This window comes from Rutidosis leptorrhynchoides, chromosome 10 (genome assembly GCF_046630445.1).
Source record: "Rutidosis leptorrhynchoides isolate AG116_Rl617_1_P2 chromosome 10, CSIRO_AGI_Rlap_v1, whole genome shotgun sequence".
Taxonomy (NCBI): Eukaryota; Viridiplantae; Streptophyta; class Magnoliopsida; order Asterales; family Asteraceae; genus Rutidosis; species Rutidosis leptorrhynchoides.
The window spans coordinates 292,395,489-292,412,049 of NC_092342.1; the positions used below are offsets into that span (position 1 = coordinate 292,395,489).

The 16,561-nt window shown below is 29.6% G+C and overlaps 1 protein-coding gene across 1 annotated transcript; it reads right to left on the reverse strand.

The window, feature by feature from the left end:
- Positions 1-401: 401 nt before the first annotated feature.
- LOC139871153 (protein FAR1-RELATED SEQUENCE 9-like) lies at positions 402-14,629 on the reverse strand. The gene is made up of 7 exons (XM_071858891.1): positions 14,581-14,629; positions 14,418-14,480; positions 2,636-3,545; positions 1,996-2,254; positions 1,351-1,926; positions 546-1,091; positions 402-500 (listed from the first exon to the last, which is right to left on the reverse strand). The coding sequence occupies exons 1-7, from the start codon at positions 14,627-14,629 to the stop codon at positions 402-404; spliced, it is 2,502 nt and encodes an 833-aa protein (XP_071714992.1).
- Between the last annotated feature and the right edge of the window lie 1,932 nt (positions 14,630-16,561).

Below are 16,561 nucleotides of genomic sequence, written 5' to 3' on the forward strand. Positions count from 1 at the left end.
GAAAACAATATGAATGATAAAAGAAGATGATGAATGATAAAAGTAGGTGATGAATGATGAAAATGTTGTAATGAATGATAAAAATGAGATGATGAATAATTAAAATGACAAGATGAATGATTAAAATGACGCGATGAATGATAAAAAGAACGTGATAAATAATAAAATAAATCTGATAAATAAAAAGAAAGAGCTAAGAATGACTAAAAACAAGATAAACAATATAATGAATGATAAAATTTATGACAAGTGATTAAAAAAAATGAATAATAAAATGCTTTAATGAATGATCCAAAACTTAAAAAATACCTCGTAATCTACTTTCACAGAAAATTATACTAAAAAAGAGTAGCAGTATAAAAACATATAGAAAATTATAAAAAAGATAAAAACATTAACAATTAATCAGAATCAGAATCTTCATCTTCATATGCAAGGTCTTCATCATCTTCCTCACTTTCGTCTTCTAATTCAAAGTCAATGACATTTTTTCCTTTATTCTTTGAATTATGTAGTTAAGTGAGGTCAGTACTACAAGTCCGAACATTGTGACCATGAATACCACAACGCTTGCAAGCTCTTGTCTTAACATGTTTCTTAACAGCCACTTCTTTGGAAGACAATATCCGATTTGATCTACGTTGACCTTTGTTTCTAATATTCTCCGGAGCACGGATATTCGAATTGACTGGTTTAGAGAATCCCCATAGTCTATTAATATGTTCACCTCTAGTAGATGTAGAAGGCTCATCAGAAGTAGAACCAAGAAAATTGCCAATTAATACATCAAACTTATCTCTAAAACTAACAAGTTTATCTGGATCATCTCGATATAAAGAGGAAACCTTCCTAAGCTTGTTGAAAACGTGATTGATAATCTTTTTGGATTTAGACTTATCATCAGAATATACGAAAATGGAATTAAATATTTCAGATACCTCCTTTGACCACCTCCTCAACAAATGAACCATAGGGATAGCAATAACATCATGAACATGATACACATAAAATATGTGCCTACATAAACGACCTTCACGTGTAAAAAGCAAACACGAACAATTGGCTTCAGCAGTTTTAACATCAAAAGTAACCTAAAAAAAAGAGGAAATTAAAAAGTTAACAAGATGAATAACAAAACATAATGAATGAAAAAAAGATGAATGACAAAAAAAGATAATGAATGAAAAAAGATGAATGACAAAAACATATAATAACAAAAAAAAAATATGATGAATGACAAATATACTGAAAGAAAAAAATAAATAAATTAAACCTAAAAATATATTAAAACAAAAAAATGTAAGTAATCAGATTAGGAAAATTTTAAAAAGATATGAAGTGAAAGCTGACCCTATATTTCCAGTTTAGATGAGGAAGAGGAAATTTCTCTTCAATTACACATAATTGTTTGTCTTCATTCTCTACAATGGTTGAGCTGATTTGCACACAAGAGATAGAAGACTGAAATATTTCTTCTTGAACTAACAGAAACATGGTTGGTGTATAAAAATCCCTAGCATGCAACTCAATTAGCTTATTGATAACATAATTAATAGATCTATTATCCATTTCAAACTCGAGAACCGTGTTGTTATGGCGCTGCTTTTCAACTACAACATCGAATCGTGAAAAAAACTCCACCAATTTAGAATGCTTGTTCTTGCATTTTATAAAGAATGAATTTTCACTCTCACAAAGTGATGACGTTCTCATCAATCCAGCCATTGGTGTATCTTGGAAAAAACACGGTATCCACTTCTCCTTCATAGCATACATATCTTTAAACCAATTGACATCATGCAAGCTAAATTCATCTAAAACATGTTGCCAACACTTTTCAAACTTTTCAGCATTCAACTCTTGATTCCGGAATATGTTGTTCATTTGCTTACGAAAATCTTTATTTGAAAACAACTCACGACCAACCTATAAAACAAAAAAATAATATAAAACAAATGAATGATATCAAAACATGAATTAAACTAGAAAATTTACCCTTTTTTCAAGTTTTTGACTGATATGCCACATACATAACCGATGCTGCGCAGTCTTAAACTTTATTTTAATAGCCTCCAACATTGCTGGGTCTTGATCAGTGGACACTAAGCCCGGTTCAGTCACAAAAACTTTGAGAAAATAATCAAGAAACCAACTAAACGATTCTATGCTTTCACTAGCTAATAAAGCAGCTCCAAAAATAACAAGCTTCTTATGGTTATCAACTCCAGTGAGAGGTACAAAAACCATGTTATACCTATAATAAAAAATCAGTAATAAAAAATCATATAAAAACATAAAAATTATAAGATGAATGATAAAAATAAAGTATTTCAATCATTCAGTAATGTTTTTAATGTTTAATGAATGATATTATGAATGAATAATGTCTTAAATAATAATTATTTAGTTAATTTATGATCAAAATAAAATGCAAGTTTAGGATAAAAAAAAGAAAAATAAGTAATCTGTCAATATGAATGAGAAAAATCAATGATGAATGATGAATGATGAAATTATGAATGATGAATGATGAATGATGAATGATGAAAAATGAATGATAAAAATAAAGTGTTGAATGATAAAAATAGAATGATAAATAACAAAAATAATGTGATACGAATTACAGAAAACTTACATATTTGTACCATATGTAGCATCAAATCCAACAATATCACCAAACTCTTTGTAGTTCAACTTAGAAATATTATCAGCCCAAAAAACCCCACGTAAAAAATTATTATGATCACAATAATACTCGACACTGAAGTTAGGTAAAGTATTTTTCTTCATAAGCAGTTGTTCAATAGCAATATGTGCATCAATATCACCTAGAGATTGGATCAAATCATGATGAAAATTATTGAAATCTACAGGCAAAGGACCAACATTATCAATACCACCACTAAGAGCACTAAAAAGTGTGTGAGCTTTAAATCCACCCATATTTGATCGAGTACTGAGTTTGAAAAGAAATTCCATGTGTTCAGGATCCAACTTCCTCCTTTTATTCAACAAATTCCTATTCCTTTCAGTTATGAGTTTGTGACTATGCCCCTCAAAAAACTTAAAAATAACAATCTTACCCTCAATAAGTTTGAATCTAATGTAAGCTTCACATTCAACCTTAATACTAGAAGATTTATGGTTAGACACTTTCCTACGCTGATGCTTTCGCTTTGTAGATTTATCAGGAATGGAAGAATGAGGATCAGGGGCAGATTGAGATGCATTGACAATAACAGGTGGATTAACAATAGCAGGGGGAATAAGAGCTTTTGGGGCAGGACGACCTGCCCTATTACACCTATAAACTTGGTAAATAACTGAACCATCTTCATCTTTATTTTCAGAAGCTTTCTTAATATTGAACCCAGCAGCCTCAGCATATAAGTCATAAAAATATAAACAATCTTCCCATGATCTAAGCACGGAACCAATAACAGGATTAAAATGATCTGGAACATTAGGAAACCACAATTTCTTTCCATCAGGACCTTCATCCTCATAAGAAGACAAAAAATAATTTCTACAGACAGAGTTGGTGCCTATAAAAGAAAAATACAATAAAAATAGTTATAAATTACATGATGAATGATTATTGATGAATCATAAATGATGAAGCATGAATGATGAATGATGAATCATAAATGATAAAGAATGAATGATGAATGATGAATGATACATGATGAATGAGAAAAAAAAATGAAACAACATAAAGTTTACGATGAATAATAAAAAAAATTCATACAATAATTAGATTAAAATGTTACATAATGATGAAAGAAAAACAAATTATGAATGTTATATATTGATAGTGCTCCAAATGAACATATATTTAGTCGCAATATCATCCCAATATGTAAATTTTTAGTTGTAATTATTCTATTTTTAAGTTGTAATCTTTTAAATAAATAAATGTGAAGACAAAGCACGAAGATTAAAGAATTGAAGAAAAAGTGTCACTAAAGCCTGAAAAGTGCCACTAAAGCTATAGTGCACTCAAAAGTGACACTAAAAGTGAGTTAAAGACTTGAGCGGATTTTGGGAGTTAAGGAAAATAATTTTTTGTGCAAATTACAAATTGCAAAACGTAAAGTACAAGATATTAAATAGTACGAAAGGACGTTCGAAAATCCGGAACTGGGACCTGAGCCAACTATCAATGCCCGACTCAACGGACCAAAAATTACAAGTCAACTATGCACAAGAATATAATATAATATTTAAATAATTATATAAATTATTTATATATTATATATATTATATTAAATAACGTCGACAAGCTAGAAACCAAGGCATGTGGGCTGGATCCAGGTGGCCATGCGATCGCATCGCCTGGAAGCCATTTTTCCATGCGATCGCATGGGCTGAAAATTCTGGCCACATCTATAAATATCAACGAATTCGGCAAGAATAATTACACAATAATAATGATACTCCCTCTGTAATATATATATATATATATATATATATATATATATATATATATATATATATATATATATATATATATATATATATATATATATATATATATATATATATATATATATATATATATATATATATATATATATATATATATATATTATATATATATAATATATATTAGTTTAGTTTTATATTAGATTAGTTTGGGTTACGTAAAGGTTATTTTATGGGTTTTAAAGTCGAAGTTCTGTATGTGTAAAGCTACGCGATAAATACTCAATGTAAGTTATGTTCTCCTTTTTAAATTAATGTCTTGTAACTAAGTTATTATTATGCTTATTTAAATCGAAGTAATCATGATGTTGGGCTAAATATTAAAGATGGGGTAATTGGGCTTTGTACCATAATTGGGGTTTGGACAAAAGAATGACACTTGTGAAAATTAGACTGTGGGATATTAATGGGCTTTATATTTGTTTAATTGAATGATAGTTCGTTAATTTAATATAAAGATTTACAATTGGACGTACCTATAAATAGCCATATACACTCGATCGGGCACGATGGGCAGGATACTTATAAGTACTAATAATCGTTCATTTAACCGGACACGGGAATAGATTAATAGTTAATGGACTTATTAAAACAGGGGTGAATTACATACAAGGAAAATTGGTGTAATTATAGTTTAAGTCCCCAATTAGTTGGAATATTTGACTTCGGATATAAGGATAATTTGACGAGGACACTCGCACTTTATATTTATGACTGATGGACTATTATGGACAAAAACCAGATGGACATATTAAATAATCCAGGACAAAAGACAATTAACCCAGGATAATTAATTAAAATTAAAAAGTCAAACATCATGATTACGGAAGTTTAAATAAGTATAATAATTTTATCTTATTTCTTATCGCATTTTATTTTACGCACTTAAATTATCGTCATTTATATTTTTCATTAGGTTTTAATTGTGACTTAAAATATAAAATCGAAAAACCGGTCATTAAACGGTAAACCCCCTTTTATATTATTATTATATATAAAAATATATATTTTGTACAAATATAGTTGTTTAAAATATAGTGTAAAATAAATCGTCTCCCTGATGAACGAATCAGACTTACTAAAAAATATACTACTCTACGATTAGGTACACTGCCTATAGTGTTGTAGCAGAGTTTAGGTATATCCCATTTGTAAATAAATTAATTAAAACTTGTATCATATTTCGTCGTATTTCGTAGTAAAAATATAACTATTTTGTATACATCCCTACGCACATCAAGTTTTTGGCGCCGCTGCCGAGTACTCGGCGAAACGCTATATTTTTAATAAATATTTGTAAAAATATAGTTGTATATAATTTTTTGAAAAACAATATAAAATTTAAAAAAAAAACCTGGACTCGTGTTCCATGCGATCGCATGGATTAAAAGCCAAAACCCCATGCGATCGCATGGGGTGGCCTGACAGTTCTGATCACAGCATTTATTACGCATAGGGTTTATTTTTAATTAATATTATTTAATTAATTTAGGGTTTTAATTAAATATATAATTTTATTATTATTTGTAATATTAAGTTTTAATTTAGTTTTATTAAATTAAAAGAGTTAATACTCTTATAAAATAATAATATAAAAATAATATTTATATAAAAATTGTAAGTTTATCATTTTTTTTTATAATTTGTATATTTTAAATATTTGTATATTTATCGTTCGTAATTAGTTTTAAACTTAGTTTTTGCCGTAGTTATTTTATATTTCTAGATTTTTAGGTTTTGCCGTAAAATCCCATAAGTGCTTTTTCTTTAGATTAAGATTTAGGCGCCTTAGAATTTTACGACGTCGCTTATCGCTTTAATATTTTATAAATTTTTGTACTTTTTAAGTTATTGCCATTTTGGATATAGATTTCCTTTTAAGCTTTAATACCTTTAGGCGCAACTTTTTAGATTTAGTTTTTAGACTCTTAAGTTTCGACGCTGCATTTTATTATTATTTTTCGAATTTTATTTTTCGACGTTTTTCGACGCGCTCTTTTTCTTTCTTATTTCTCGACGCTCTAGTTTTTAGGACATAGATTATTTTTTTTTCAAAATTTTGACGAAAAATTATTTTAAGTGGTTAAATTGATAGACATCCAAAATTTTCTGGTTCGTAGTAATAGTTGGATTTGTTAGTCGCGAGTTGTGGGCTTCCAATTTAAAGGGTCCTGGCTACCTGCTGCATCTATTGGCTATTCGAAATGTGGGCAAAATCAGAAAAGTCTATTAATTTGATAACTTGTATAATTTTTTTTTTATTTTATAACTAATAGGATAATTAATAAATGCACCACATTGTACCTAAAATTTGGTAATAAGTGTAGTATGGAAAACCTCGAAAATATCTTGGAAACTCTTTATGACATCCAAAATCAATTTAATCAATACTCTCAAATGGGTGTTGATGACAATTCGTTCGGTCAATCTTGGATCACGAATGACGAAACAATAACTGGTTGTGAAATCTGTGGAGATTATCACTCAACATGGGAATGTTATTATTACGTTCCTATGGAAAATTATGCACCCATAGAACCTGAATGGAATGATTATGAAGAATACAATTCAAATTGGGATTATTCCCAAGAATATATCCAAACTCAATAACCAGAAGACGAGGAACATTATGTGTCTGAAAATCTTTTAGACAATATGAAAATCAAACTCGAAGAACTCGATGCTCAAAACGAACAAATGAGACAGTTTGTAAATCGGCAAGCTGAAACTCTATCAGATTACACACCTGTTGATATGAGGAGTATTGTGCAAGAAAATCTCATATCATCGAATTTTGATGAATTCGAGAGCTCCGAAATCACCAATTATCCCGATGATACTTTTTATTCAGCTTTACCAATTTCACAACATATCGACACATTAACCTCTACCGACGAAATCAACGATCCATCAATGGATGAAGAAGAAGAAGAAGTAAGGGTGACAAATTGGTACTCTTGGGAAAACGATAACATTGAAAATTTTACCCCCGAGACCAAAATGGTGGGACCGATAAGTACCATTAATGAAGAAGAATTTGCTTCGATCCCGAAATTCATCATTCCACAACCTTCCAACCCAATATTCTCAATAGACGAGTCATCTACCAAAGATGAACTACAAGCTGTAATAGATATTGACACCTCGAATTTCACCCAATTGAGTAATAGAGGTGAAAACCTTGATCCCGAGAATAAACGGAAGGAAATGTTAGGAATTGTCCACCCTATAGAAATATGTATGTCGGTGTATATCGATCCATTTGACCAAGAACCAGAAAAGAGACATATCCATTTACTAAAAGCTACACTTAAAAAAGAATTAAGTAGTGACGATCGGGTGGGTCTAAACTTTAAACCCATTGATATATTTTATACCACCCGAGATGTAAATAATTGGCTCACTATTTTAATTCGTGGAACTTATTCTACCGACTTCACATGTCGTTAGCTAAGTATGGGGAAGTCTAACCCCACTTAACGTTAAATTCGGGGTTCGGGTTAGTGCATAACTCGTTAATAAACATGCATAATAAGTTAGGGTAAAAGACGCAATTTCAAAGATTAGCAAACAGTTCAGAAAAGCAACCGTTTTTGAAGAAAAACATGTGTGATAAAACAAGAAGGAATGAACGATGAGGCGCGCCATCTATCATTCGACGATCTTTGTAATTACAAACTAGGTATTTTTAATCACTTTTCTACACTTATCACCCTCGTGAATTTATAATTATAGTCTGATTAAATGCAAAGGAGGACATTACATGATCTCAAGTGTGGGGAAGGATTATAAATTCTCTCGAGTTTGCACTTGGTTTATTTGCCAAATTTTGTGAAAATTTTAAAAATTTTCAAATAAATGAATTCAAAATCATGTTTATACATATTTATGAACGATGAAAACTAGGTGTTAATACCGAAATTATCGTTACCTCGGAAAGGACATAAAATGAGAAACACCCTAAAACACTTGAATTCATTTAAAATGGAATAAATGAGAATAAAAAGGCAAAGAAAGAAACTAAGTGTGAGGAGAATGTACCAAGTTATTCAATTAAAAAACTATCTATCACATGTGTCTGTAAAGTTATTGCAGGTGCTTTTATTTTGGACTAACTGTTTTACCCGCAATATTATAATAAAGATAAAAGAAAAGATGGATCTACACGATGAATCAATTCCATCATTAAAAGGAAGTAAAGTCTTCCGAAAAAGACACGCGCTTCTTGATTTAGGTCAAGAAGTTGTCGTCCAGACCAGCTGTAGGTTGACGAAAAATCTAGAAAAGTCATCTCTAAAATTAGCAGGAAATCTACGGACCTCAGCATCAAACAGGGTCGCCAAGTGGTCAGACTTATCCTAACCATGAGAGGATCTGTCTCGTAAAATGGGGAGGGCGCCGTGCAAATTAGCTTGATAAGACTAATGAATCAGACCTCCAGAAAGGATAATCTCCTTAAAGATTAAAAAATCAGCATTTAAGCCTGATATTACTCAATCCTTGAGATTGACTTTAAAGATTGAGAATTACAAACTCATGGAATTCGATGAAATCTAAACTCGAGCTTGAACGAGAAAATATTTTGATCAAATTAAAACCGATTTGTTTTCTGAAAATCTATTTTCAATGCGTTCATTACCATTGAACGTAAAATCCTAGGAATTCACATGGAATTCATTAGGTCACCTGAACAAAATCGGGTGTCAACTGTAAGAACGGTGGTTGCATACCATGGTCGAAGACAGGACCTTGTGCCAGACCGAAAAACTATAGGGTGATCTTTACTATTGCTCCTACAAATGATAGTAATTGCATCCGACACGTTTTAGACCATGAACATCTGCATGTCATTAGACATTGCCTTAACAGTTGCTTGTTCAACGCTTTCCTTTACAACCGGACGGTAGTTTACCGAAAGGTAATATACAGAGCAAGTATACTGGACGTGTGCTTTCCTAATACAAGGTTAGCAAGTGGGTGACACAAAATCGCAAGTTTTGAGCTAAAATTTTAAAATCTGAAACCCACAAAACCCACAAAAATATTTTGCAAACACCGGTGAAGGGTTATTCTGGAAAACTTATCTAGGGTAAAAGCTAGAATGAATTTTCAAAAGATCAAATGTTTTCATAAAGATCCAATTTCCTTAAGGATCTAAATTTTATAGTCATGTGGGACTGTAAACCACATCGTTACTATCATTGTTTATACCGCCGTATCAAAATCACTAATGTATAAAGTGTGAAGAATAAAGAAGTGATTCGTGTGATTTAATTTCAAGTTCTGTATTGCTTGAGGACAAGCAGCGCTCAAGTGTGGGGATATTTAATAGTGCTCCAAACGAACATATATTTAGTCGCAATATCATCCCAATATGTAAAGTTTTTAGTTGTAATTATTCTATTTTTAAGTTGTAATCGTTTAAATAAATAAATGTGAAGACAAAGTACGAAGATTAAAGAATTGAAGAAAAAGTGCCACTAAAGCCTGAAAAGTGCCACTAAAGCCATAGTGCACTCAAAAGTGCCACTAAAAGTGAGTTAAAGACTTACGCGGATTTTGGGAGTTAAGGAAAATAATTTTTTGTGCAAATTACAAATTGCAAAACGCAAAGTACAAGATATTAAATAGTACGAAAGGATGTTCGAAAATCCGAAACCGGGACCTGAGCCAACTATCAACACCCGACTCAACGGACCAAAAATTACAAGTCAACTATGCACAAGAATATAATATAATATTTAAATAATTATATAAATTATTTATATATTATATATATTATATTAAATAACGTCGACAAGCTAGAAAACAAGGCATGTGGGCTGGATCCAGGTGGCCATGCGATCGCATGGCCTGGAAGCCATTTTTCATGCGATCGCATGGGCTGAAAATTCTGGCCACATCTATAAATACCAACGAATTCGGCCAGAATAATTACACAATAATAATAATACTCCCTCTGTAATATATATATATATATATATATATATATATATATATATATATATATATATATATATATATATATATATATTAGTTTAGTTTTTTATTAGATTAGTTTGGGTTATGTAAAGGTTATTTTACGGGTTTTAAAGTCGAAGTTCTGTATGTGTAAAGCTACGCGATAAATACTCAATGTAAGTTATGTTCTCCTTTTTAAATTAATGTCTTGTAACTAAGTTATTATTATGCTTATTTAAATTGAAGTAATCATGATGTTGGGCTAAATATTAAAGATGGGGTAGTTGGGCTTGTGGAAATTGAATGAGAATTTGTTAATTTAATATAAAGATTTACAATTGGACGTACCTATAAATAGCCATATACACTCGATCGGAAACGATGGACTGGATATTTATAAGTACTAATAATCGTTCATTTAACCTGTAACGTCCTCCCAATAGGGTCTGGAAGGAACGTCACTAATATCAAAACATACCAACATATTATAATAAACGAGAACAATACTAAATGATGAATTTAACTTTAATGAGTACGCAGCAGAAAATGAAATGTCGTTACAATGACAGGAATAACAATAACGTAAATGTTCACATGCAGAAGTAATAAATGCGATATCTCTTGATCCTATGTCCAAGTAGCATCACATAAGCAGTAAGTATAAGAGCTTGAATCAAACAGCACCTGAGATAAAACATGCTAAAGTGTCAACCAAAAAGGTTGAGTGAAGTTCATAGGTTTAACAAAAAGTTTGACCGTTGTTTTAGACCACAAGATTTAGTTTGTAAAGTTGATCTCCCGCAGGATCAAAAAGTTATGCCAATGCGTGATATTTAGACTAAACCTTCAAGTTTGCCCCATGACAAGTTGTGTCTGTCCTTGTCAGTTTAAATTTAATTATCAAGTAATACAAAGACTGAGTCAAATGTATCGGGGACGTTACTCCCGATAGGCCTATCCCCAATAATTAAGAATGCCGCAGCAATTAAAAATATCACAGTAGGGACTTAGTCGGACATAGCCGGGTATATTATAGTTTTAACAGTTGGTACTGATATTTAGACTAGACTTTCAAGTTTACCCCGTGTCAAGTTATCGTTTATACTTTTCGGTTGGGGGCTTGCTGGTCATAGCCCAACATATCACAGTTTAATAGTTGATACGTGTAAGTACTGGTATTTAGACTAGACTTTCAAGTTTACCCCGTAACAAGTTATCGTTTATACTTATCGGTTGGGGGCTTGCTGGTCATAGCCTAACATATCACAGTTTAATAGTTGTTACGTGTAAAACAGTTATAAAAGTTGCGCATGTATTCTCTGCCCAAAAATATATTGTAAAAAGTTTAAAAGGGAACTATAAACTCACGTAAAATCAGTTTTAGTATTTGTATTCATTTAGTAAAACAGTTATAAAAGCATTTGCATGTATCTCACCCCAAAAAGTTAAATAAGTTTGCTAGCAATAAAGAGTGGGGCTATGAATTCACCTTAGTAAGTCGAGAGAGAGTTATTCCTCGGAATAAAGAGTTGAACGAGTGAGCAGAAAAGTCAACCTATTGACATTTAAGAGTAGTTAAGTGTTTTGCCCATGTTTAAGTTTAAGTATGTGTTTAAGTATAGTTTGTTTTACTAAGTTTCTATTCCTAGTAAGTTACTATTTTTATAAAGTTTCCATTTTTAGAAAGTTTCTTATTTTACTAAGTTTCTATGACTAGAGAGTTTCTACTTTTATCAGTGTTTTCCATTTTAGGATACTTGCCATATTAGATAAGCTTCCAATCACCCATTTCCCTTCGAATGGCTAATTTAGATCTAGGGGCTTGAGCCATAGGACCCTTTAAATCGGAAATCCAAACCCTCTGCCTAGAATCTCATAGAAACCATTCGTCAAGAAAGTTCGAAGACCTATACATCTTTAATACATATCCCAAAATGTTTTTATGTTACAATATAAGTAGTAGGTTATAGGTGCTAGTAATAGTAATAGTGTATACATGTTATTTATTTTATTTTTAATTGCATATAATTTATAACATTATTTACATATTTCGGTAAAAATAATAACCGAAGTAAAAATTAAAAAGTAAAAAGTAAAAGGTAAAAAAGTAAAAAGTAAAAAGTAAAAAAAAAATAAAAAGTAAGAAAAGAATACTTACTAGTAGTAATTCTTCAAAGAGAAAACGAGAGCAATTTTGGTGTGAGTTTGAATGAGAAATGAGGGGTATTTATACTTGAAAAAATTAGGTAAAAAGAATAAAATAATTAAAAGAAAAAGAAATATTTTAATTCTTAATGGGATTTTAAAATTAAAAAGTATTAAATGTTAGGTCATGGGATAATGCACAAAATAAAATAATAAAAGTAGTTTTTCCATTACAATTTTTAATTAAAAAGTAATTTATTTATTTATTTATTTATTTATTTATTTTTCATTTATTTTAAGGATTTTTTTTATATAAATAAACAAATTGATTTAATGCTTTTCCAAGAATATTTGTCAAGAATATTTTATTTTATTTTATTTTTATTTTTTTATTTAATTAATAAATACAAATTTTGCATAAAAATAATAAATAATTCGGTATTTTGTATTTTTAATAATAATTATGATTTTAATTATTAAACTATAGTTTTAGTAAGTTTGTAAATATTATTACATTTATATATAATTGGATTTATTATATAGTTAAATATATAATACATTACCTAAATAATAAAAGTGATACAAAGTTTATATACTTAGTTAAATTATGTCAAATTATATAAATTAATAATATATTATTTATTTAAGCGTACATTGTTGACTAAAAATTACTATTCGATCAATATTTAATTGTATATAACAACCCTTAATACATATAGTCAGACATATAACCCTAGTGTTAATTCAGTAATTTAGAAGTCGAAAAGTGAGGGTTGTTACATAACCGGACACGGGAATGGATTAATAGTCAATGGACTTATTAAAACAGGAGTGAATTACATACAAGAAAAATTGGTGTAATTATAGTTTAAGTCCCCAATTAGTTGGAATATTTGACTTCGGATATAAGGATAATTTGACGAGGACACTCGCACTTTTTATTTATGACTGATGGACTGTTATGGACAAAAACCAGATGGACATATTAAATAATCCAGGACAAAAGACAATTAACCCAGGATAATTAATTAAAATCAAAAAGTCAAACATCATGATTACGGAAGTTTAAATAAGTATAATAATTTTATCTTATTTCTTATCGCATTTTATTTTACGCACTTAAATTATCGTCATTTATATTTTTCATTAGGTTTTAATTGTGACTTAAAATAAAAAATCGACAAACCGGTCATTAAACGGTAAACCCCCTTTTATATTATTATTATTATATATAAAAATATATATTTTGTACAAATATAGTTGTTTAAAATATAGTGTAAAATAAGTCGTCTCCCTGTGGAACGAACCAGACTTACTAAAAACTATACTACTCTACGATTAGGTACACTGCCTATAGTGTTGTAGCAGAGTTTAGGTATATCCCATTTGTAAATAAATTAATTAAAACTTGTATCATATTTCGTCGTATTTCGTAGTAAAAATATAACTATTTTGTATACACCCTTACGCACATCATATATTATAAACTGCCTACAGTTATAATGAATGATTAAAAAATACATAATGAATGGTACAAAAGTACATGAAACTACGTATAGTTTATCATACAACAAAAACAAAAACAAAAACAAAAACAAAAACAAAAGAGCACTAAAAAAGTCTATAAAAAACATTTATTATACAACAAAACTCTAAAAAAGCAGATTTCACTGATCAATCAAAACATATATATTAAACAGAAAAATTACATTTATCATTGATCAAAATGCATATATAATTCATATGAAAAACAATAAACATAAAAAGAGACTGGATGAATGATAAAAAATATCAGATGAATGATGAATGATGAATGAAAAACTTACTAGAAAACGTATCAGGAACAGAATCAGCAGCTGATTCATTAGACGAATTCGTAATAACATGAACTGCAAAAAATGAAACGAGCGACGTATATCAATTAAACCTAATTTTAAACATAAAACTAATTTAAGTAAAACAAAAAAAGAGGATACGAATGAACGTAACCATCAGATTGAGCAATTGAAGTTGAATCTGCGATTGAAGTTGAATCCATGAGTATATGTTGTAGATTGATGATGAAGACGATGAATATTGATGATGAATAAAGAGATCAAAAGTAACAGGATGAACGATTGAAGTTAAAAGTAGAAATTACAAAATTAAGAATCAACAATTGAAATTGAATCTACGATTAGTTGAATAGATGAATATATGTTGAAGATTAATGATGAAGATGATGAATATTGATGACGAAGAGAGAAAACGAACAGAAGAGGAATGAACGAGGCGAAAAGATAAAATATACCGAAATTAAAATGTAAAATTCCGAAAATACCCCTCCGCGTTTTTTCAGTATAAATTGAATTTTTTTATTAAAAATATGAAATGTGAGGCCCATATTCACTTATCCAGTTTATACCCCATTTAGTGCTTATCCATGGATTGGTCTACTATATATGTATATATATATATATATATATGTATATATATATATATATATATATATATATATATATATATATATATATATATATATATATATATATATATATATATATATATATATATATATATATATAACGTTAGTCACGTCCATCTCGATTACCGTCCCGTCCATTTCAACCCCGTCTTAACGTTTTAAGATTTTGACCATTTCAACCCCGTCTCACGTCTTTTTCAACCTTGCTATACATAAATAAAGCTCCAGCTTTTGTTACATATGATGATAGAACCATAGCCCAAAAGGAGAGTAAATTCCACATTCAATGAGGGGGAGCAAAAAAGTAGATTGTCAGCATTGGCGTGCATAACATAGCAGATTGGGCTCTATTGGAGTCTTCATTCTAATCACTACAATCTACTCATCACTGCAATCAATCTCAAAAAAAATAAATAAATAACTAAAATAAAATTACAACTTGAAAGCATTCTTTCAACTTCATTATTTCTGTTATTTCCTCAAATAAGAAAAAAAAAAGAACTCCTAAATTAGGATTTAAAAGAAAGAAAGCAAAAGACCAAAGATTCTGAAGAAAGATAGTAGTAGTGGTTCTGTGGGATTCTATGCAAAACAGGTAAGCACTGAAATTGGATTTTAGTGTAAAATGGTTTCTGCTTTTGAGTGGACACACAATATGAAAAACACATTGTCTTCTTCTTATGTGTGTTTGTCTGTCTGTCTGTGTTTTTTCTTTGGGTGGGGATAGCCCAAAAGCCCTGTTTTCATTTTTTGTGTGCCTAATAAAGCTTCAATTTTGTTCATATGTTTTTGTTTCTGTTTTAGTTCATCTAATCATCTTCACCTGTGTGGTGTTCTGTTTCTAAACAGGACTTGTTCCTATACCTGTATAGTTTTTTTTCTTCCCATTCCTGGATTAAGTTTAAATTTTAACTGAGTTTGTAATCTTTATTATTTAATTGCTTTCAAGTAACATAAACAAAGTAATAGATACTTGTTGTCTGTTGTTTTAATGGCTTATCTCAACTGATTTCAAGATGCTGTTTTCCATATGTTTTACTGGGTTCTCTCAATCTTGTGTGGTAAATTTCATTTTAGTAAAATTTAATCCTTACCAAAAATCAAACTTTTTGATCTTTACATATTTTAAAAAAGAAGTTTGTATATTGTACTGTATAACATAAAATATATTGAGACAAGAAAAAACATAGTGTTAGTTTTCAGAAAGAAATTTATACAGTATAAAAATAGCAAAAGAAGTGGGTGGGTGTAGTCAGATTTGTGCTTGTGGGGGTCTTGTATTTTTATATATTATGATTTATGATGTTTATATAAATTATAAAAATTATAAAATGTGAATTGATAACGTTTCCTTTGTCAGATTATTTCAATATATTTAATTAATTGAATTATAAAAAGTGGTATGTGATAGGTTCGATTATTATAACGATTATTATAACTTATTTTAGTGTGTGAAGTGTAAGTGTATTATATTATATTGTTGGGTTTGTCTCCCGGGTTAACCCG

Bases quoted from the DNA above. Each gene is read 5' to 3' on its own strand.
- LOC139871153 (XM_071858891.1), bottom strand. From the start codon at position 14,629: ATGGATTCAACTTCAATCGCAGATTCAACTTCAATTGCTCAATCTGAT. The intron at 3,546-14,417 runs GTAAGTTTTTCA...TTTCTTTTATAG, and splicing joins TGTTCCTGATACGTTTTCTA to GCACCAACTCTGTCTGTAGA. The intron at 1,927-1,995 runs GTAAATTTTCTA...TTTGTTTTATAG, and splicing joins GTCAAAAACTTGAAAAAAGG to GTTGGTCGTGAGTTGTTTTC.